This window comes from Stegastes partitus, unplaced genomic scaffold (genome assembly GCF_000690725.1).
Source record: "Stegastes partitus isolate 25-593 unplaced genomic scaffold, Stegastes_partitus-1.0.2 Scaffold233, whole genome shotgun sequence".
Taxonomy (NCBI): domain Eukaryota; kingdom Metazoa; phylum Chordata; class Actinopteri; family Pomacentridae; genus Stegastes; species Stegastes partitus.
In genome coordinates this window covers 496,237-519,059 of record NW_007577964.1, presented here as the reverse complement: position 1 = coordinate 519,059, position 22,823 = coordinate 496,237, and the positions used below count along the sequence as shown (strand labels likewise).

The following is a 22,823-nucleotide window of genomic DNA, read 5'->3' as shown; positions in this document are numbered from 1 at the left end:
ATAGAGATTGTGGCATTTCAAGATTTCAGTCAAAGGCAGGAACTGTGAAGAACGATGGAGAACTTTGGCGTCACCATGTGGCCCGTTTGTGCGTAACTAGTGGTAAACCCTTCGGGCTATAACAGAGCCTAGGGTATTTGCACAGTGCCATCATCACCTGGCAGGTGAATCCAGCAGAAAACAGCATCCAGTTCTTTGTGTGAGAGTAAACAGTGCTTGTAACGTGTAGGGCCGCTCCTCCTCCTCCTCCTCCTGCTGGCGCACGGCGCGCAGGGCGGACTGGCCCTTTAAGAGGGATAAAGACGACAGCTCCACACGAGCCGAGCGCATCGATGCCGCGCTTTACATTTCATCAGTAATTTACACACAGCTGCTGCAGGGATCATTCAACATCATCGTTGTTCCAACGCTTTCATTCATGTGAAGTCAGACGTGTTTTTTTGGTGCCTCTAGGAGGAGAAATGCGACGCCGCGTCCAGCCGCTTGGCTCTCTGGTGCGTAATTGATTCGGTAAGTCTTATTTGTGTCATCCACAGACGATAAATCTGTTTACACGGCTTCTACCATACCAAATCCAACCAAACGGGGCGTCAAACAGCTGTCTGCGTGTTGTTTTTGAGTCACAGTTTCTCCAGTGTTGATGGACTCATCATGAATGAGGCTCCAGAGCATAAAGTTGCCTTTGTGTATTATTGTCGTGGCCATCTTTGGATTCTACTTTGACGAGAGGCTGGCGCAGTGTTGAGGAGATAACTGCTCTTCTAACTGTGACTCCATCTGTTTTATGGGATTAAACGTTATTTAGGCTCATAATTGCCTTAATGTGTGTCTAACATAACAATAAACAGGCACCCAATAGGAATAAAGCGCAGCCTACAACTGCTGCAGTGCAATACAGTGCACATCTTTACAGTGCACATCTTGCAGTGCTCCTGTGCCCTTGTGAAACTTAATAACTCTTAGAAATGGTTGCATTTTCTGACTATTGAATTACACTAATGTTTTTCTAAAGGATAATGGTGACGCCTTTAACTCCTCTGCTCCATCAAGTCTCAGTAAGAAGGCGTGTATTGATTTTCTCATTCAGCCTTCTGCCTGAAAGTGATGGACATTATGTCTAATTGGATATCACACCATAGGCTCCCCCAAGGCTCTCAGTCATTTGAGTAGCCAGAGAGACAAAAACAAACCCTGCTGCAGCGTAGCCCTTACTCTCTTGATCGTTCATATAATGGGTTTGTTTGGTTAGAAAATGGACCCAGTAATGCAGTCATTCATCTTCCTCCAGTTCACACACATTCTCTAAGCGCCTGCCACTTGGAGGTCGCTCTAAAAATATCTTTCAAGGCGACTGTTTCACTCTCAGGGAGGCGAAAGCAGCAAATTGAGGCCATTAAAAAGTTTCACCTAAATTTAGAATCCTTTAATGTCATTATACCAAAAAAAAGGACAACGAAATTCAGTGCAATGAACAGCTAGAAATGAACAAACTGTGCAAGAAGATTTTTTAAGAATTAAGATTCAAGATGAGCTTTGTTGTCCCAGACGTGGGAAATTTGTCTTGGGTTATTCACCCATGCTGCAGCCAACACAAGCAGACACAAACAGGGGAAACACAGTTAATAGATAGAATAAATAAATATATGCTTACATCAGGTAAAAGCAGAATAAAATGAATGTCATGAGTCCAACAACATGGTGCTTTAAAAAGAACACACACACAAAAAACCCCAAAAAGACAATTAAAGCTATTTTGCTTTTTAAAAAAATGTTTAAATAAAAAATAATAGTAGTTATAATGAAGTAGGCATATGAGTGGTGCACCAATTTCTTGTCACGTTTTATGAATAGTGGGAGATTTCTGTGGCTGATGCACTGCAGCGATTACCCAAAGGAGTCCCTTAAACTAATGAAAGCATCTCTAAATGTGCCGAGTAGAGAATCCTGGGCTGCAGCACTAATTCTGGCAGGATCCTCCACAGAGTCTTCCTCAAAGGGAGGGGGGGAGGCTGCTGGTTCTCAACTTCCTACCTTTGTTGTTCCAGGACGTCCTGTACACCAGCCAGGCTGTGCCCCCCCACCAGGAAGCTTCACTTTAAAGAATATAAATATATATAATAATAATAATAATAATGGAGGACAAACGCAAGAAGCGGAGCCCAAAGGTGTCTCTCCCCCAGCCCCCTCCTCCACCCATCAACCCCCGCAAGCTCTCCGTCCTGCCAGCCAGCAAAAGTGCCACCTTCTCCCTCGGCCTGCCGCAGCCTCCCTCCCCCAAGAACAGAGGCAAGTATAAAAGGTCCATCGGAGCGCCGGGGCAGCCCAAAGAGGTGTTCACGGCCGTCGTACCCCCGCCAAAGATCACCAGGTTTGTGTTTCTGGAAAACTGTAGCATCAAAACCATCTGCTGCATTTTGTATTTCTGCGCTTGTCCTGCAGTTTGAGGGTTTATTTGTCATTTTTGTGCATATAATGGATGAATTCTAAATCAAACTATATCTCACAACTACCTGTTAATACAGTAGAAAGTATGTGTGTGATATCTAAAGCATTGGTTATCAGATTTGGGTGTGTTTAGACTGATTTCCGACATTATTATATGTGGTATTCAGCAACAAACTTACTCAGGAAACCACTAATAAAGGCATAAGGACAGAAGGCTGGTTGGATTTCCCTTGCAAATGTGACAAATACGAGTCCAAGAGGCAGCTGGACTCTTTTTTTTACAACAAAATACACGCAGCTATAATGTTTTCTGTGGGTTTTTTTTATCCGTCAGACCCCACAAGGAGAAGCCCAGGGCCCCCCAGCCAGCAGGGCCCAGCAAAGTGGTCCAATCCTCCCCCCTGCAGCACTCCTTCCTTACAGATGTCTCAGACGTGAGAGAGATGGAAGGAGGCCTCCTCAACCTCCTCAATGACTTCCACTCAGGCAAACTACAGGCTTTCGGTGAGATAACCTTGATGTGACAGGCCGCCGAGGGAATATTCTGTAACAGGCTGAAAATAAAGGCACTTGGAAAAAGTGGCTTTGTTACAGGATTCAGACTGAAATCAAATAGCTGCGGCGCTATTTTTACCAACCTGCTGCCATGGAGATACTTTTGACTTTGCTGCTAAAGAGTTTACACTTTGTGCCGAGGAGAAATGTCACACCGCTCTGCTGTCACCCGTCTGATTTGTAGGTAAGGTGTGCTCCTTCGAGCAGCTGGAACATGTGCGTGAGATGCAGGAGAAGCTGGCGCGACTGCACTTCAGCCTCGACAGCCACGTGGAGGAGCTTTCTGAGGACCAGAGGAAGTGCGCCTCCGACCACAACCTGGAACACCTGCTCTGTAACGTAAATGACCACCGTTTTTGATGTGTTTTTCCAACATAATATAAGTTTAAAGTGTCTAAAGTGACCCTTAAATTACAAGGAATTAGTCTGAACTGCACAGCCTTTCTTTTTCCAAGGTGTACAAACAACTGAAGGTGGAGTAGTTTCTTAAAAGTCACATATGGTGAGAATCCACTTATTGTGTATATTGCAGTTGTTATAATCTACCAGGTGTAAAGTAAAAGCTGTCAAAATATCAAAAAGTTTACTCACACCATTCAAGCTTCAGCTCTTCCAATACTAACTAGAATCCCAGCTTGACAAGCTGCTAAGAATTTTACTGAACTTTTACGTTCCAAATAGTCATCTTCCTCTAAAAGTGCATGATCAGGTCCTCTCACTGTTGCTGCTTGCAAGGTGATCCATTCAGAAGAGTCCCTGCCTGCCAGGTTTATCTTTTTTTCTAACTCTAAAATGTCTGAGCAAAACGCAACAATTGTTGTTGGCTGCAAGAGTGAACACAAGAGTCTTAATGCACTTCCAACATCTGAGGAACTGAGGACTTTTCGTATGTCCACAGGTCAGAGCTCAGTGGAAATCGTAAAGGTTAGGGACAGTCAAATATGTTGGAAGCTTTAAGGGTGATTTGAAATATGTTACCATTGTGTTTCAGTGCAACCTAAACTCAGCCCCCGTTTACGCCTTTTTGCTTCTCTCCTGCTCTTTGTACTCACATTTACTGCAGTTTAATACAACAATGACTGTGCCGTGAATTCAGCAATATTTCCTTGTAAAATGGTCACCTACAAAGAAAGAAGGGAGAGAAAGTTTTTGTCTCACAATCGCAGCCTTTATCAGTTTTGCTCCACACAGTTAATCATAGATGCAGAGAGAGTCTTCTTTCTGATGGGGGCATGGAAGCCATCAACACTGGCACAGCCTGTTTAGAACAGGGTTAAAATCCCAGGTGTCCTCACCGGGATGCAAACCAGCGGCCTTCTTGCTGCGAGGCGACGGTGCTAACCACTGATCCACCTTGCAGCCCTAGGGGTTGTACAGTCATGGTGAAAAAAACCATCTTTGTGCTGGAAATTTTAAAATAGAAATTTGCTGAGAAGGGCCCTAATATGGGATCTTTAAAGTAAACTGATGCAGGTTTTCACTGTAAGTTTTCCAGACTTTCAATCACAATGCTGGGAGGTAAAAAACTATCCACAGGGAGACATAGTAAACACATTATTCCACCAATTTCACTCATCACGAGGAATAAAAGATCTCACACTAGCATTGAAATCTTCTTTGCTGAACTGCTCCGTCATTTCAAAGTTAAACATTATCCAGCACACAGAATGATGTGCAGTCTAAGAATGCCTTGAAAGAGTTTCTATTGTTAGCGTGTTGTGCGGCTCCTAGTTACCCACACCCGCCGCTGGTATGCTCGCAGCGGGAGAGTTGCACTTGCAATGTGTGAGGGAGGTGAGAACAAGCCTTCAGCTCACTGCAGACACCGCTGCCAGGAACACTTGCTAAGCTGTGATGGATAAGTGTGCCTCAGGAGCAGACGGGCTGTGAAGCGACTTCGCTTTGCATAGATGGAAAAAGAGGAAGCTGACCATTTGCTTTTGTAAACACCGTAGTCAGATGATGGGAGTTTAATTCAAATATTGACCCGACACGCTGTTACGTAATAGGATCACATTCAGAGATTAGCACCGAGTACTATCGCATCACTTTCTATTTCTGGCTGTTTGATTTCAATACACCTCTCATCCGTTTGTTTCTGCAGCTGGAGGAGCTCAGCACTTCAATGTATCCTTTCCTAACTGAATGCCCGTTTTGTTTGTGGGGAATCACCGGGCGCTCCTCGGGGCTGGATTTGTTTGACCCGAGTCCTTTCCGTGTGAATCCTTAATGTGTCCGCGTTCAGACAAAAGCTCCACTTGGCCGAGAACCAGGACCTGCCCAAGACATCTGGTCCCTGACGGAGCGAGGCGCTCGGGACACACTCATCTTCTTCCCAACATCCAACAAGTCCGGGGGTTGCCATGGCATTGATCCAGCTGCCTTAGTAACAGAATGGAAAGATCCACGGGAGGAGGAGGGGCTGTTTTTTTTTTTTTTTTTTTTTTCCATTTGGTCAGTGAAGCTGAAGGAACAATACAGTGACTGAAAGCAGCAGAGCATTAAATGAACCAAAATCAGAACCCCCTCATTCATAGCACAAAGCGATGGGAATGTGAGAGGAACGTGTTGTTTTTATGTTAGTCTGAAACAGTTTCTCGACTTAACTTGGCTTCGGTTATTGGGTCTGTCGACAAATAACTGAACCCAGGTGAGTGTAATCATTGGCTCTCTGTGTTTTCGTGACAAAAAGCACATTTCATGAGTTTGAGAAGTTACTTTAAGTTCGTGTTCTGCCTGGTCGACACCATTTCTCGTAAGCCAAGGGATGAAATTTGCACCAAGTAGCAAGCGTATTTGGCCCCTTTGACAACACCACTGTGGTTAGCTCAGAAGTTTTAAGGGAGTTTTGCTATTATTCTGAACGCACTCCCTCGTTTTTATACCTTTGCTAAAAGTTTGTAACTGGAAAACCGACTGGATTTACTAAAAGCTGGGTGTTCCTTTCCTACAACTGTGCTTTTTTTTTGAAGGGACTATGTGAGGAGACTTAAAAAAAAATTGATTATCCTACATGTAAGCTACAGGTTTTGGTGCAGTTCAGCTACTGTATTTGTTGACAGGATTGCCTTTGAGGATTTTTTGATCGAGGGCCTAGTAGCAGCAACCCTCCAAGCACAAGCTCGTCCACCCTGCTGCTGACATGCTGTAAAAAGTCTCATGTAGGTCACACAGGGAGTCCAGGACGTCTCTGTACAGTGCTATTTCCAAATGGCAGCTACTTTCATAGTTAAAGGTTTTACGGATTATGGTTTATTTAGTTCCAAACCTGGCAGCAGTGTGCGAACTACAGGGGGGTCAAGGGGGGACTTGGCTCCTCTTAATAACACATGAGCTCCCCTGAACAGATTTTTTTGTGAAACGTTGGAGGGTCTCTACAATGAATGCTGAGCGTTTCTATTTTTTATCATCATGGATCAGACATAAAATCAGGTTATTAGTGTGTGATTGATGCATGCGTATTAATTCACTTTAATAAAGATACCAGCATGCACCGTCAAAGCATGGCAGCGCATTATCAGAAACTTAACTCACTTTAATCCACAGATCAGGAAAAAAAAAACAACTGCCATAAAACAAACCTAACCCTCTGTGGTGCTGATAGCCAGCAGCAGCAGCTACTTCTGATCGGTCGAAAAAGTTTTTAAAAAAACAAGTGAGCTCCCTCAAAAGCCATGGTGTAGTTTGCACGCTGCCTGCCAGTGTACCTTGGCCATCATTCTAAATCCCTGTCAAGCCAACTACAGCGATATGAGTGCTCAGTATGAAACATCAAAGCATTTTCAAAGCGTTGGTGCGTCTTTTTTTACTGCTTGCTAAGCCTACCTCTTTTTCAAAGCCTTGGAATATGTAAAACATTTGTCAGTCTGGTTACTTAAAGCCTTCACAGTCAGCTGTTTTCTATGATTTTGACATATGAAGAGGGGTCATCAAGAGCAGGCTGGTCACCGTTAGCTCGTCATATGTCATATGAAGTAGGTACATTTAAATTAAAAAAAAAGAAAAGAATCTCATGTATTCAGTAAATGCGCCCATTAATAAAGTTATGTAACCAAAAAAAGAATATTCTGTGTTTTTCTTGGTTGCAATTCAATTCATCTTGAAAAATAATAAAATTAAAATATTGAACAGCTAACATCCCATCATCCCATTTCCACCCCTTGAATGAGGCACATTGAAGGTAGTTTTACAGAAATAAAAGTTTATTCATATATCTCTTTGCTCTTGTTCACAAACAAAGTCAATATAATTTAACAATAGATGAGTTAAAAGGCTACTTGAAGACTGGCACTATACTGAGACAGAATCACACCTGGGCCTTCACCACCTCTCAGGACACCACAGGAGTACAACTCCCTGTTCTTTTTCCCTTCCAGGAGCAATAGTTTACAACCAACCTTGGTCTAGGCATCATCCGGGTACATGTATTATATCTCCTTAACAAAAATAGAAACGATCTTGATCCTGCCAGTAAAATTTGGTCATGCAAATAAAGACAGACAGTACCAACTCAGCACATCATTAATATGACTTTTAAACCATTACACAATAGATAAATTAGAACTGTACCATCATACAGCATACAGATTAAGCTAATACTGTGCAAATACACATTTGAGCTGTACAAAAGTATTTTGTACTATCTTGTTAATCTCAATTCACAAAGCTTCAAATCAACTACATGAGACGATTTAAAAATATCACATCACATTCGATGAAACAGCAAAAATATACACCTTTTGGATCCCTGTCTTCTTCCTCTTCTGTTTGTGCATTTTATTTTACATTCTGCGATAGTGTTGCTGATTTGTCTACAGTACATGTAAAGGTTTATGGGGAAAAAAGCAGTGACAATGAGCTACTTTCAAAGTGCAAAGAGAGCAGGTTGGGTGTGTGTAAGACCTGATGTCAGTGTGTCACAATTGTCCATGCTTCTGTACCAGAGGAAATCTCACTGAGATAAGAATAAGAGTTCCTAACTTTTAAGGACTTTCTCTTTATTGATATAAAAGTGCAGGCACTGTAAGAAATGTAGAACATCTCTGTCTTCAAGTAAGATCAGTGTTAATGTTGTTCTCTTCCAACATTTGGTTGTGTTTGGACTCTGCTGTACCTTAAGATAAGGTCCTCAGGACCTCGTTTAAACCTTTATGGACGTTGGCAGGCTGAGAGGCAGCGCACTCGCTCAGGCTTGGCCCCATCTGGGCATGAAGGGCTTGGCACAGGTTGGCAGTAGCACCCCTAATGCTGCCACCCCTGCCATGAATGGTGCCGCTGTGGGTCGAGGTGCCCAGGAGGTGCCACAGCAAGGGCAACACTTTCTGCTCCACCATCTGGGGCTTGCGAGGGTAGAGCTCCGTCACTAGATCTGGATACAGAAAATGAGAAACGGCGAGATGTGTTCAGATCAATCAATCTAAAAGCTGTGGCCGTAACCAGCTGATTACAGTGTTCAGAACTAAACAGAACAGACATACCTGCAACCTTTTCGATAAGGTCCACCTTTGCTTTACCACTTAAAAACTGAGCCTTGGTGCAGAAAGGCTGAAGAAGAAGAATGTTGTCTGTAATGAAAAAAAATATACAAAGTTAAATAAAAAACCATTCACCTCAGACTTCACGGCTGTAAGAAGTATTTGTTTGAGACGAGTACCGAGATTCGAGATAAGTGCATTAATAGCTCCAATAGCAGCTGAGTAGATGGCATTGTTCTTGGAGTTGAGGTGATTGTCCACGATTGCTGGGACCAGGATGTTGACCACTTGGGACAGGTTGTCCTTCAACAAGTGGATGATTTTCTGTAGAGACTCCAGGGCGTACAGGTTGACCTTGCTGTTGGACTCCTGCAGCCTGGCTTTAAAGGCATCAAACACCTGAGAGAAGGGACAGCAACACAAACACTGATCGTCGTTTCCTTGAGAACAGACTTGGGTAATGATAACTGAGAAGAACAAAGTGCATAACAAAGAAATATTGATGAGATTTGGATAAAAAGAGATGCTATTACTGACCGGGAATATACTATTGATGACCATGTTGGGGTTGTGCTGGCAGTCAGCCACTAGCTGGTCGATGCCCTTGATCCTCTCTCTGAAGTCCTTTGAACCCAGCAGACCTGAGATCTGCTTAATGTATTCAGTCTTGTCTGCAATGCTCTGCGTCTGAGATCTACAGCTGTAATGGCTGTTGGACTCCCTGTAGATGATTCAAAACACATTAAATGGTTCAGTATGAACTGCTTACTTTCCATGTGTATTATGCAGTTTGTAAAGTGCTGGACGCTTGACTTGGAGTGCAGAGGCACCTTTGCTGCACTGCTTGATATCTACACCCACCTGTTGGTCTGGTTGAGTGGCTCTCTGTTGAGAGATGAGGCCCTGACTGTCCCGCTGCCTGGGAGGGAGCGTCTCCCCCTGGCTGACTGACTGTCTTGGGGCATCTCACCGAGACCCTGTAAAACACAACACTCTCCAGGTTAGATGACAGTGTTTGACTTCCAGCAAACACACCAGTGTGACAGTAACCAGAAACAAACACTGTACCTTTGTCTTGAGAGTGAAGACAGTGTCTCTGACAGTCTGCAGGTCTTTGGTCGGGATGTATTTCTCCAGGATCTTGTCAAAGTCAGGGTGGGACGACAGCGACAGCAGCATTCGACGCCCAAAGTACCTGAGGGGTGAACAAGTGTTTAGCAGACATCAGAGTGCTTATATTAACCGCCTCTGTGTTGAGTGTGTTTTGGCTCTGTAGCAGTCACAGCTTTTTGGGACTTGCAGTTCGAAAGCGACCAGAAGCAAGAAACCCTTCTGTAGTTTTAGCATTAGTGTTTCAAATACTCATAATCAAAGTAATCAGAGTACAGGTTGGTGACATTTGCTGGGTTATATTGTGGTAATGTATTGAATTGTACCAAAGGTTGTTTCGAATATTTTTCCATCACTATTTATACATTCAGGGCAACACAAAATTACATCATAACATTTTTAAGAGAGCTCATATCATTCTTTCTGAGTTTTCCTCATTCTTTTGGTGTGATACATCGTGTTTTTAAGCATGTAAAATTCAGCTTTTGGGCCAAAGTTAATGTGTTTTTTTCTGCTATTAGAAAAAATACTACTCTTATTCAAGTTCTTAATTTGTACAAACACAAAAGTTAAACTGATGGATACATGAATATGTTGTAAACTGTTAAAAATGAAGTGCATATAGAGCAACACAGAAGGTTTCTACACACCTGGCTTCCTGTGAGGAATCTTGAGCTAGTTTGGTGACAGCAGGTAAAATTCTGTCAGTGAGATCTTTGCCACCAGACAGGAGACGTGCAGCTCCAACTTTCTCGACCAGATTAGCCAGATGCTGAGCGGTGCATTTCCTCACCACTGCGTTAAGGTGACTGTTGGCAGAAGAGAAACAAATTCACCAATTAAAGATTAAAAATAGAAAATTATTTAGTGTTAAAAATACACCCACCATAACTAATAAAAACAGTTTATTCTGTGTGTAGTCTAACCTGAGTCCTCCAGTGAGTAAAGCATTGATGCTACGAGTGGGGGTGCAGTGCTGCACCATGCAGTCCAGTGCTGCATCCACATCCTGCCTGATGAAGGCGTTGCTTTCTCCAGCCTTCTGCAGTAAAGCTTTAACTGTGCCCTCTAGCTCCTGGTCCATTGCCCTCTGCAGGTGTGTGTACAGGTCACCCAGTGTACACACCGCAACCCTTGACACACTCGACCGCAGGTTCTTCACCTACAAGAGATGGACATTATTAATGCTTATGTGGGCACAACAGCACAAAATACAGGACAAAGAGATAATACAACAAAAAAATATAAAAACGTTATAAAAGCAACCAAGGCTGAAAATATTTATAATTTCTGGGACAGCGAGAAATGATATTCATTTTGAAACAGAGATGTTAACAGCAGAGTAAGACTGCATAATGAATAGATGTCAAAATGATGTGGGAGTGTTACACAACAAGTTCTATTACCTCTTGAATGAGAGACAGGCAAACATCATGAAGCCTGCCCTGAAGTGTGTCTGAGTGGTAAAGGGCCAGAGAACGCAGGAAAGTCAGACCCTCGATCTTCTTCTCCCTGGATCAAAACAAAAACACACAAATGTCAGGTATTTTTTCACAAGTTGTGGTTGCCGGTACTGGCTGCTGTTGAAAATAAAATGCAGGAAAATGTCTGCAAAGTTTTTGATTTTAAAAATGTCACATTGTTGCAAATCTTTATACAAGCATGTAGAAACCTGCAATTTGATTTTCTCACCAGTCTTCAGAGCTCAGGAGGTTGAAACTCTGCGTCAGTGCCAGTTCGGGCTTCGAAAATGGACACAGCTCTGGAGGCTCCGAGAGATTTTTCTTGTGGCCCACGGCAGCGGGGGACAGCTCATCTAAATGGCCCATGAGACACCACACAACACAAAGACACACAGATTGGGTCTCACGTTACATCTCTATCAGTCTGAAAACAAGCGGAGTGTGTGGGTGGCGGTGCATTAACAGTAGGTTGTCAAAACAAAGCATTGTGGCACATTACCCGAAGCTAACATCTTATTCACCCATGCTCTGATGGCTCTGGCAGTCTAATTAATGTTCCAACGTTCTCTATAAACAAAAGCCGGTTAAAGCACCAGATCATCTATTTATAATGTGGCTGAATGTCGCTAAAATGCAAGGCAGTGAGAAGACAAACTAAGAGATAACCCATAGCAATGTGATAAAGGTTCACCGTGACATTTTTGAATGTGTGAAGGATTGATAATTGAGTTTCTTCAGCATGAAACGAAGTCAATGAAGTCTTTCAATACCACTGACCTGAACTGTGGGACAGCGACTGTCGGGTTCGGCTAAGGCTGGGTGCCCTCCTGAGACGAGACGTATTTTTTGGGTTTGGGGGCACCGTAGGGGGGCTCGGGTGGTGGGGTGGAGTAGAACTCTTGAGTGGGCTTTGGGGTCCTGGTGGACTGACAGGACTGGTGGGACTGATGGGGGACTCATCAGAGTGAAGATCTGCCTTGGTGGATGTCAGTGTGCTGCCGTTCAGATGCAGATCTACAACAGAGAACAACATTTCCAATCTCTGGCTGCAAATGATGTGATCTGCAAAGATGGACCATTTCCTATCATGATCAGGATAGCTGTGGGATGTCATTAAAAGACGCTGAATCACAAAAAAAATGTATTTAGTTGTAAGTAACTGGTTAAAGTTTCTGAAAATCCTCCTACCTTTGATGCTTAATGCTCTATTCTCCTCTGTCGGTGAATCAGACAGCATCTGTCTGACACGGTGGCGGATCTTTTCTCGCGCCTGGTCCCCTTGAGTCGAGTGACCGTCTAGCTGATCCAGACGCTGCAGCCGTGCCTTGTCCTGGCAGAACCTTGTATTCTTCACCCTCTCCTGCACATGCATTGGTAGGAAACACACCAGGTGAGACTCTGGTAACTAGACACGTCCTATGATGTACTATGACTCACCAGTAGACAAAGTGTGACTAACCTTAACCTCATCTGGTCGTGGGCTGTCATCGCTGTCTCGGTGACTGCCATACAGAGTGTGGCTTTGGATGCCTGCTGAGGGATCAGTGGGGGGTTTGGCAGCCAATTCGCCCTGCTCAAGTGACAAGGCGACTCCTGGACGGCTGGAGGACACTGCAGTGCCAAACATGCCTAAGAAGCATGACAGATATTATTCAGATAACTTAAATGTCGGATAGAAAAGGTGGACACCATAGGCTGAACTGATAAGGAAATCAGTAACAGGGCTGCAGAGCTGTTGAACTCATGATCACTTCAATCAATATTGAAATTACATTTAACTATCATGATTAGTTATTGATGTCTGGGACAAAATTTCCTTTTTACACAGAGCTCTGCTTTCATTTCTGTATTGTGCTACATTCTTGCTAATGTATAAATCTTTGTATCAATATAAGATTTAAGAAGGGTTCGTCTTCACCTAAATTCAGTGCATCTCCGAGAGAGATTGCAAAAAAACACTCTACTCAAAATGCCTTACATGCTTAACATCTGCCTGTTGATAAGCACCACAATTTATGTGTTAACTCGGTGGGTGTGCACAGAGAAGTCTCCCCACTCAGTCACTGCAGCACACAGAGCTCAGAGAGGAGTGTGACCAAAACTTTGCTTTAAAAGATTAGAACATGGCATTCTAGAGTCAGATTCACCCAAGTTGAAACCAAGTCATTATATCTATATGGTCTGTTTCGAGTGAAACACATGGTAAATGTCAAAGTCACATTCAATCATATTAATTTATTATTTTAAGCCAAAATCATGTTTGTGATTATTTTTCAGAATTATTGTGCAGTCCTAATCAGTAGTAATTTGTCACTATTATGATGGTGTTTATATGTTTAAGAGCCTTATTAGGAAATGATATCCATCAAACTGTGTTTTGAAGTGTTTGGCTAAAAATGAAACTTGAAAAGTACTTGTGGCAGATGGATATTTTGGCTCAGAGTCTGTTCTAAATAAATGCACTGAGCTACAACACTACCTCAGTAACACTGAAAAATACGAATAATGACCGATGGCCTTCAGAGTTCTGCAGGTACTGACCTCTTCCAATCACTCCTTCAGGCATGTCTGTGCCAGGTGAATTCCTACTGCTGCTGTGACTCTGGGATCCTGAACATCACAGAAGAGAAATAATGATTGAAAATGTTATTACTTGGCATGTCCAAAAGAAAACCCTGTTGTGTTTGGCCCTGATGGCTGACCTTTGGCAGGCTTCAGAGCTCTGGATGATTCACGGTAAGCTGGCTTGACCAGTGGAGGGGACGGTGCCTTTGTCTCTTCCTCAGTTTTGCTTGTTCCGTTAGAGTACATGACTCTCTGGCCAACAACACCCACCTCAGATGACAGTTCGTTTCTCTGGGACAGAACTTGAAAACACAGAAAACAAAGATGTGAACGAGATGCGAGATAATGCAACAGAATGAGCAAAACCATTTCATCCTTCTTTTTTTTTTTTACCTTGAAAGCTGCTGAAGTCCATGGACACAGAAGATCTCAGTTTTGCAGAAGGCACTCTTGCAATGCGAGGTTTCATTCCTGAAGCGGCAGAGTTTCCAGGACTGTTGACAGATGTGACAAGTGAGAAATTATGCTGGGAAGCTGATTAGCGCTGTTCAACACGACACGGGTAACAGGTTAGCACGGCTCAAACCTGTCAACAGGTCTGTGACAGCATTTATTCACTTAACTAAAATATAACAGGCACCGGAGCTGACTCATTTATGTCGAACGTACAGTAATCCTTATGAAAAATGAAACACAACCTAGTTGGACTTTTAAATAAAAAATAATACTTTTGGAAAATAAAGTATTTATGTAAACCAGAGCTAGGATAAAAACAACCCCCCAACATAATAAAATATGTTTTTGCTTAATAATATTCTGATCTTGGCAAAAGTCTACCCTAAAATCAAATCAAAAAAGCTCATGCTTGTTTATTTAAAGCAGGGGTGTCCAATCCTGGTCCTCGAGGGCCACAGTCCTGCATGTTTTAGATGTTTCCCTCTTCCAACGCACCTGATTCAAATGATCAGGATGGTTATCAGGCTTCTGCAGAGCTTGATGACGAGCTGATTATTTGAATCAGGTGTGTTGGAAGAGGGAAACATCTAAAACATGCAAGACTGTGGCCCTCGAGGACCAGGACTGGACACCTCTGATTTAAAGTATGATCCTATTCATAGACAGTCAGACCGTATGAAATGCTGCAGGTAAATCATTGTTGATCCTTTACCTGGTCTTGATGCCGTTGAAGCTGGAGTTGGCGACTGAGCTCAGACTTGAAAGGCCACTTTCACTGGCTGAGCTGGTAAGCACTGGGGACATGTGTGACGGTGAGTCCAAACCCAGGTCCACCCTCACAGCTGAGTCAGGGCTGTCGGGATCTGGACTACTAAGGCTCGCTTTGGCCCTCTTCTTGGCAGCGCTGTTGCGTAGTGAGCGCAGGGAGTTCAGCATCTGTAAACAACATACAAATTAGCCTCAACAAGCATGAGACGAACAGCAACCTCTACTTTTTAACACCCTGGACTTGCAGATGGTGCCTGAGTGACTTCGGTGGCACAGTACTGGATTATGAACAAAACACAGGCAATGTTGCTGACCTCCTGCATGTCCAGAGGATCATCCTCCTGAAGATCTTGTGTCACACTGATGCTATCAGGGTCCAGAAGAAGGTTCTTTTCTAGCTGCAGGGCCTGAGGGCTTCCTGGAGCATTTGATCTCTGGCCATTATAAGAATAGGCCTGTTCTGTTGGAGGGACTACTGGTGAGACGGAGAGGTTGGCCCGGGTGTTGCTCAGAGCCCGACGGAATGATGAAGTGGAAGAAGAACTGACGAGGGAGGCACGGAGAGGTCTGGGAGAACGTCTGCTAGAGAGGTCTCCTAGGACAGGAAAGAAAGAAAAAATAACGATTCAAAATACCCTTTTCACATTTTTTTACAACCACATATTGAGTAATGCCTTTTAACTAGATTACCCTTTGCTGTGCCTGCTGTGTCTCTCCAGGGGCTGCTTTCTCGCTGGTGAGGGCCGTTCTCTCTCTTGTTGGGCCAGGTGTTGGACATAGAGAGAGAAGAGTCTGCATGTCGGCGGGGCAGCGTTGGAGTGAGCATGCCTCCTGGGAGTGTAGCCAGTGGGTAGGACGGCAGCAGGAAGGATGTGGTGGGGTTTGAGGGCAGGGAAAATGTCCGCTCAACACTGGGGTTCCTCGAGAGCACACGTCCTTTGGGTACCACTGTTGGATATTCACACATCAGACCCATGAAAAACTTGGTGGAACAAAAGATAGCATGGTGAGGACATGCTAAAGGCTAAATACAGTTCATGTAACTGTACATGCGTAGAAATCATTTGAGATAATGACTCCTTACCAACATCTGGGTCAGAGAAGTTAGAGCTTTTAAAGATATCAGGGTCTAGGTTGAGGCTTCCACTTCTTCTGAGGTGTACAGGAGACTCCCTCCTTCTGGAGGACTGGGGCTTCGGTGGTTCTGCAGAACCTAGATAGAAATTACATTTGTTCATTTTCACCAAAACACTAACAAAGGTATACTAAATATAAACTATATACATATATGAGACTTTCCCTCTCCCCCCACATGAGGGTGTCTTCCTCAAGCTTGGGTCCTCTCCTGCCTGGGTTGCTAGGGCTGCACTCCTCTAGACAGACCTCAGGTGTTGTCTCTCACAGTTTTGTGGTCACAGCCAAACTGTTATTACCTCTTGCTACCACTAGGACCGCTGTGGACTTCACCTTCCACATCTGTTCCAGTTGTTCCAGGAAACCCTTGTACTGCTCCTTCTTCCTTACAACATTTGTCACAACTGCCCTCTTTGCTCCTTGTCAACCTCCACTATACCAGGTTGGTTAGCCAGCAGCGGCTTGCCAATCTTGAACTTGAAGTCCCACAGGATCTTAGCTCTGCTGTTCTCGACCACTTTTGGTGTTGTGCACCACTGGGACTTTGGGACTTCTAACCAACACTTGGCACAGATGTTTCTGTACACTATGCCAACCATCTGGTTATGCCTCTCAGTGAATGGTGCCCCACCCTGCTGATAGCACGTGCTGGACTCAAATAGCAACCAACAAGGCAAATCAAAGCACAACGACACAATTACAGTGTGTAATGCATAAAAAGTTACATTTTAAATCCAACTTTTCTGTTTTTATCTGATTTCATCAACAGCAAGATATTTAGAATTGTTGGAAACTTATCTCTGTATGCTTTCCATGATGCTCCATGACCAATATTTATGATTTCAATGTCTGACTGTGTCACTGAACATATATTCATGTCCAACAAAGTCAACAAAAGTTTCTTCCTGAGCAATCTTTAAATTCAGTTATAGCTTTTGTTAAAGGCTCAAAAACGGAACTGGGTAAACACTGCTGGTAAACTTTGCAGCAGAAAGTTTCAAATCCAATCGTGCCTGTGAGCACGGATGACTATACAGACCGGCTTAGACTCAGCTGCAGCCAAATAAACTGGATATTTTGCAAAGTGCACGACTGACTTTTATAGGGCATGGAAAAAGAAAGTCATTTAAATATTCTAGGCACACCTTTTACCCCTTGTAATCTTCATTTGAGGATTACCACAAGCATGTGTCCAGATTATATAAGATGCATTGGCAGCACTGGAAATGAGTCTAATCCCTCTATAAGCAGCCAGAATCAAACAGCCAATGGGTCAAAGAGATCAAATGCAACAGAAAGTGCACTGATGGAGGAAAACAGAGCATTTTCAAAACACAATATTTTCATTTTCAATACTTTTCCTATCAGAAACTGATGTGCAAATACCGGTCATGTTATTTAATGTCTGTTATTCTTGTCTTTACTGCTCATCTGCAACCTGAAGGGAAGTCAGATTTCACTGGAAGAACTTCTTTCCACTGGTATTCATCCACCTTCTGCTACAAACTGTCTTTGTTTAGGGCTTAACGGTTGCTCCACAGAGAGCATACAAGCAGCAATACCGGGTAAGATTTTAATAGTTTGAGGGCACTTTCTGTGACTAATCATTGCGCCCTGAGCTTAATAACACATGCCAACATTTAGAAACCCAAACAGCTGGTGAGTAGTACGGTGTTTTGGTCTTTTCTGGCATGATGTGAGACTTGTATAACACTTCTCTGCCAAGCAGCTTGTAATCGTGCTCATCTCAGGGCTTCTGGTGACATGTGGAACGGTGACTCCTTTGACTCAGCATCCTAATCCAATTTAAAGCTGCTCTAAACTGAGTTGAGCTGAAGTTGACCATGACAACCAGTCAACTGCATTTGTCACCTTATACGGAATTAATAAGAAGGTCTTGGCACTTACTGAAACTGGGTATGTAGGCGTCTTGCTTCCTGGACAGGGGGAAGAAATCCTCACTGGCCACCTATGAATGAATGAGCAGATTTTTTTTCTTTTTCTTTTAGGAGCAACAATAAAAGGGTGAAGTTCAAATAACGTAAAACAATCCTTAAATATAACAAGGGCCTCAGTGTAATTCCATCCACTAGCCTGAACAAAGGACAGCAAAGACAGACTGACAAGAGACATTCTCCTTTGGGTGGATCTTCTGCTTCTGTGATGAGACTTAATGTCTGTTTTTCTCATTAAAGTTTTACTCTCACTGTGAAACCTTGTTCAAATATAAATAAATCAAGTAGAGAGAGAATTATGGCAAATTTGTGCATTCATACTCAGCCTGTGACACGAGACACTGTGTCTCAAGTTGCCTACAATCTGACAATCAGCACTCGTTGCAGGGCACTTGGTGTGATTGCAATCAACAGGAGAACAGTAAATAAGCCTTGTTTTACCAGCATAAACCTGTGATATTGCCAATTATGTTTCACGCCCCCTTCACCGAGTGTGCTGTGTGGTAATGGGGTTGCTGGGAAACAGACACTGCTGTAAACACAAGGTTTTTCAAATGGAGGTTTCTAAGCTTGATAATAGTTCCCAGAACAAAATAGTCAGTTCATACCTCGTAAAACAAAGCCACTTATCACAAAAAGTGGATACGGTTGGAATAAAGTTAACAGTCGCTATGTTTCACAAACCGTTCTAGTTTGTTAGCTCATAAAATATAATACAGTACACGTCCCACATTGCTTCCTTTAAGCAAACAATTTGGCAGGTTGCCCGTGATTTTCACAGCACTTATTCTCAAAATAGTGGATGCTTATTGCTGCAGTAACGGTGCCACTGTGCAGGAAAATGAGTCATCTGCTGTGTTTCTTCAGGGAGTAGTGTCGGTGATGAGCGCTCTGAGAGTTTATCTGTGTTCCTCTCTCTGTATCCCACTGTTTATAAAGCACTGAGAGCCACATATTCAATTATACAAATCTGTTGTTACCCAGATTTAAAAAATGTTTCTTTAAATAGTCTAACCAGGCATTACAGACAGTCTTTGCAATCTATGTTCCAAAAAAAGAAGTGAGAATCATATGTACAAGCCAACTATGTGTATGATACAACCCTCCCTCCCTGCTGCTCTCTATCCATACTGCATCATGAGAGAGATAACTATATTTAGGTTTCCTCCCTCAAATTGTCTCTGAGGAAAATGCCACTGCTAAGATTTCGTAAGTCTCTTTTGGACTGCTGCTTTAGGGTGTGACTCACCTTGGTTAAACAAAAAAAAAATAAAAAATTCTTACGACAGAAACATCGGCAAGGCCCCAGATCTGTTATCATGAATCAAGGTTTACCAAGGGTATCTTCATTATTTCTTTGTGAACCAAGCTAGACGAAAAGGAGGAAGAACAAGGGTACAAATAACCCTCTCCTTTCATGCTCTTAGCAATTACTGCACTTGTTGACTGATTGGGGGCAAATCAACGTAACTGTCTGGCCGCTGAGGTGCTTAGTAATTCTGAAGGAAACATGAAAAACATTCTGATGTTCCTAAAACCTCTGAACAAGCAGTCAACAGCGGACTAATTAAGCCCTAATTGCTCAAGATTTCAAAGCATGCTTTTGAAGCTCCTGAAAAAAAACAAAAAAAAAAAGGAAAACACATTCTTTTGAATCAATATCTGCCTCATTAATGTCAATCAAAGACAAGCAAAAGGGTAAAATTTCCATCTGCATTTAGGTAAAGTAACCCACAGTAAAGCAGAGCGTTCTTCTGAGCTGGATGTCTTATTTTACCAATGAATCAAGGAATGTAAAACGAAATCAAAATGGCTTAATTATTATGAGAGATGTGCAAAGACATGGCAAGTAGCCAGAGACGATGGGCCCCACCTGTTCCGAGCACTTCCCATTAGGTGAGCTGCATTGCTGCTGGTCGTTCTCAGTGGACGAGAAGCTCGACATCTCCCACGGTAGTTTGTTCTTCCCTTTACCTGCGCTGACAATCCTCCTCTGAAGTGGAAGGTCATCAGTGAGGGAGCCTAAGCTGCCATAGCCATACAATCGGTCACAGTCCGGCTCAGTTCTGTGGCTCCTAGCGCTGCTTATCCGCCCACCGTTCATCACCCAGTCCAGATCAGCTCCAGAGCCGCACTGCAGCGAGCTCCTCTGTCCCGGTTTGGGCATCACCAAGCCATACTCCACTACTCCCTCCGAGGAGAGCTTTGGAAGGACGTGTCTTGCTCGCCTTGCCTGTACAGCTGCCATCAGACCCTCTGCGTCTTCGTTGAGCTCCACCATGTCCACTGCTTTCATCAGAGGCTGCTTTTTCCCTGTGTCAAGGCAATAGTCAAAGACAGCAAACAACTCAAGGGCAGCGTGACGGACCTTCCTTTTGCTGTCCACCAGGTACGGTGCAACCTCAAAACAAAGCCTCGGGATGTTGAAATCTTTCCTTGGATGAGTGAGCATAGCTGCCATTATGACATTAAGGACGTCCTCCCGAACCCTAGAATTCTTGTGTTTCAAGTTGCCAATTACAAGATCTAATACTTGCTGGGGTGCAACAGATTTCATTAGCTGTCGAAACACATTCAGGTACTCGTTCCTGGTGACAGTGCGAGTGTCCCCTAGGGCCTTGAGGGCCACTAGGACAATATGTTTGAAGTATTTGTCTACACCCGTATCTAGCTTCTGAATGAGTAGATTTAAAACTTGCAAGGTGCCGTACAACACCTTAAAATTACTGTCATCCAGAAGGCGAGGAAGAAAGTTGATGAACTCCTCAACGCTACCAGACGGGACCGATCTAATGTCCACATCTGAGAGGATCCGTTTGAGCTCTTCAACCCCATTTGTGCGGTTCTGGTAATTCTTCAGGTCCAGAAGCTGCTCGTGTAACTCCTGGGTGATCAATCCAGGTATCATTATTGGTGGTCTTGAGGATGTGGTCAGATTTGAGAATCCAAGGAAGCAAATACAATCCTGTGAGGACAACAGTGTTCCTCCTCTTTACTTCGTGCTCTCATCCTGAGTGGTTGGTGATGGGAAGCCACTGTCCTGTTTGTCAAGCTGTGAACGCAAAATAGACAAAAAATGAATGGTGGACACATGTATAAGAGGCCTCTGGGATAATATATCAAAACATCTGACAGGAAAAAGCCTCGTTTAACAGAGAGAGAGTGTTATCGCACCACGATGGATCACCGAGATACGGCTGATGAGGGCGAATGAACTCAACCACTTGTGGCTCTCAGGAACGTTAGTTACGAGCAGGAGGATTGAGATAACATTGACTGTTGCACGTTACATTATTCCCTGCTATTCTAACACTGTGAGGTGTCTCGAATTGAGCTTTAGCTAGTTATATGCTACTAAGTAATGCCTGCAATGGGCTTACAATCAATCCTCGACTACCCCGTTACCGTTAAGCAGCCTAATTAGTTAGTGTGGCTACACGGAATCTTAGCTAACCGCAACGCCGCTGAAACGGTGCTAAGCTAACTCGCTCCTCCGCTCGTTTCGACCGCCGTAGGTGCTTGGCTGACTGGGCTAGCAAAGTTAGAAAAACCACCAAGAAAACAGACCTTTCATTTTCCTCGCTCCTCTTCGGTAACGCCGAGCGAAACTATCTACTGTTACGTCGTCCAAATGCCCCTGTCATGCTGCTGCGGCGGCGGCGGCTACGGTTCTCCGAGTGCAGATATTTCCCATGTTGTTTTAGCAGGCGTCTGGAGTGTTGAATGTTTGGAAGCTACAAAGGTATTCACCTCGAGAGGAGCCCACACACACACTCTCACACACACACCAACACACACACACACCGAGGCAGCAAAATGGCGAATACATGTCGCAAACTGAGCGCTTCCATGGTGACGCGAGCTCCAGGCTCCTCCAGGCGGCATCATCGTCTCAGAGCCGCAGACGGAGCGGATCAAACAAACAGCGCTTCAAGGAACATGTTCTGAGTCTGGACTGGGCACATTCACACCACACAAGCATGGAAAAATATATTATAAAGCTCATAATATATATATTTCAAGTAATACAATTCTACCCCAAAAATATAATATTTGGAAAAAGAAAACAAAATATGTTTTTGTGCAGAATTTAATGTTGAAAAAAGTCGTTACTGCTACAATGATGTCTGACAAATTAGTATTCGAGGTTGCACCTAAATGAGGTTCACACTCTTATCAGTTAATCATGTCAAATAGATTTCAACAATCCAAGGAAAAATTAAAGAAACTGCATTTACTGATTTAACTATGTATACATATTTAGGTATATGTATTTATGCAGCTGTATAGAGAGTTGTTCACTCACATTTTTATTGCGGAAAATATTGTACTCAACTATCAAGGATTCAAGGATTCAAAGCCTTTATTTGTCACAAGCACAACTATGCATAGTATAAGGCGCAGTGAAATGCATTATGCACTAGTTCCAGACCGAAACAATATTAAGAAGAAGAATAAAGAATAAAACACACACGAAATAAATAAAATGAGCAAAATAAATAAATCAAAGTGTCAAATAATGTCAATTAGTGCATAAAATAAAATACAATGAAATAAAGACAATAAAAATAATATATCTATCTCTATATATTATTTTTTGTCGTTTTTATTTAATTATATATACAATACAATTTAGTAATTTATGGCATGCATATACATATTTATAGATAAAATTCATTGGATTAATTTAATGCAATATGTATAAATAAATATTAAACACTGTCAATGTTTACACACTACTACGTTGTCATATGTGATATAACAAACAGAAAGTCCTAATCCTGTAATTTCAAGTCTGTTTTTTTCTGAGGCAAATATTGTACTTTTTACTCCACCACACAAAATTTAAAGTTTTTCAAGTGTCAACATTTAAAAAGTATTAAAGTAGCGCCACCTGG

General features: G+C 43.0%; 2 protein-coding genes across 2 annotated transcripts; one reads left to right on the top strand and one right to left on the bottom strand.

The window, feature by feature from the left end:
- Window positions 1–351: 351 nt before the first annotated feature.
- On the top strand, window positions 352–7,060 carry ccdc28b (coiled-coil domain containing 28B). Its single transcript, XM_008281431.1, has 6 exons — window positions 352–510; window positions 2,046–2,368; window positions 2,780–2,949; window positions 3,185–3,339; window positions 5,105–5,127; window positions 5,246–7,060. Exons 2-6 carry the CDS (start codon window positions 2,133–2,135, stop codon window positions 5,298–5,300), a joined length of 639 nt encoding a protein of 212 aa, XP_008279653.1. The 5' UTR covers window positions 352–510; window positions 2,046–2,132; the 3' UTR covers window positions 5,301–7,060.
- Window positions 7,061–7,181: 121 nt separating this feature from the next.
- togaram1 (TOG array regulator of axonemal microtubules 1) lies at window positions 7,182–21,746 on the bottom strand. Its single transcript, XM_008281430.1, has 23 exons — window positions 21,493–21,746; window positions 19,799–20,977; window positions 17,879–17,939; window positions 15,921–16,049; window positions 15,527–15,784; window positions 15,151–15,431; window positions 14,781–15,004; window positions 14,006–14,106; window positions 13,750–13,914; window positions 13,589–13,657; window positions 12,507–12,676; window positions 12,236–12,407; window positions 11,825–12,061; window positions 11,277–11,400; window positions 10,991–11,096; window positions 10,511–10,746; window positions 10,235–10,393; window positions 9,543–9,669; window positions 9,336–9,451; window positions 9,012–9,195; window positions 8,654–8,873; window positions 8,478–8,564; window positions 7,182–8,368 (listed from the first exon to the last, which is right to left on the bottom strand). The coding sequence occupies exons 2-23, from the start codon at window positions 20,831–20,833 to the stop codon at window positions 8,115–8,117; spliced, it is 4,515 nt and encodes a 1,504-aa protein (XP_008279652.1). The 5' UTR covers window positions 20,834–20,977; window positions 21,493–21,746; the 3' UTR covers window positions 7,182–8,114.
- Window positions 21,747–22,823: the final 1,077 nt, after the last annotated feature.

Coding starts and splice junctions, on each gene's coding strand:
- ccdc28b (XM_008281431.1), top strand. CDS start 2,133: ATGGAGGACAAACGCAAGAAGCGGAGCCCAAAGGTGTCTCTCCCCCAG. Junction 2,950..3,184: donor AGGCAAACTACAGGCTTTCG/GTGAGATAACCT, acceptor TCTGATTTGTAG/GTAAGGTGTGCTCCTTCGAG. Junction 5,128..5,245: donor GAGGAGCTCAGCACTTCAAT/GTATCCTTTCCT, acceptor GTCCGCGTTCAG/ACAAAAGCTCCACTTGGCCG.
- togaram1 (XM_008281430.1), bottom strand. CDS start 20,833: ATGATACCTGGATTGATCACCCAGGAGTTACACGAGCAGCTTCTGGAC. Junction 16,050..17,878: donor CGCCTACATACCCAGTTTCA/GTAAGTGCCAAG, acceptor ATTTCTATCTAG/GTTCTGCAGAACCACCGAAG. Junction 9,670..10,234: donor GATTCCTCACAGGAAGCCAG/GTGTGTAGAAAC, acceptor TTCACCCCTCAG/GTACTTTGGGCGTCGAATGC.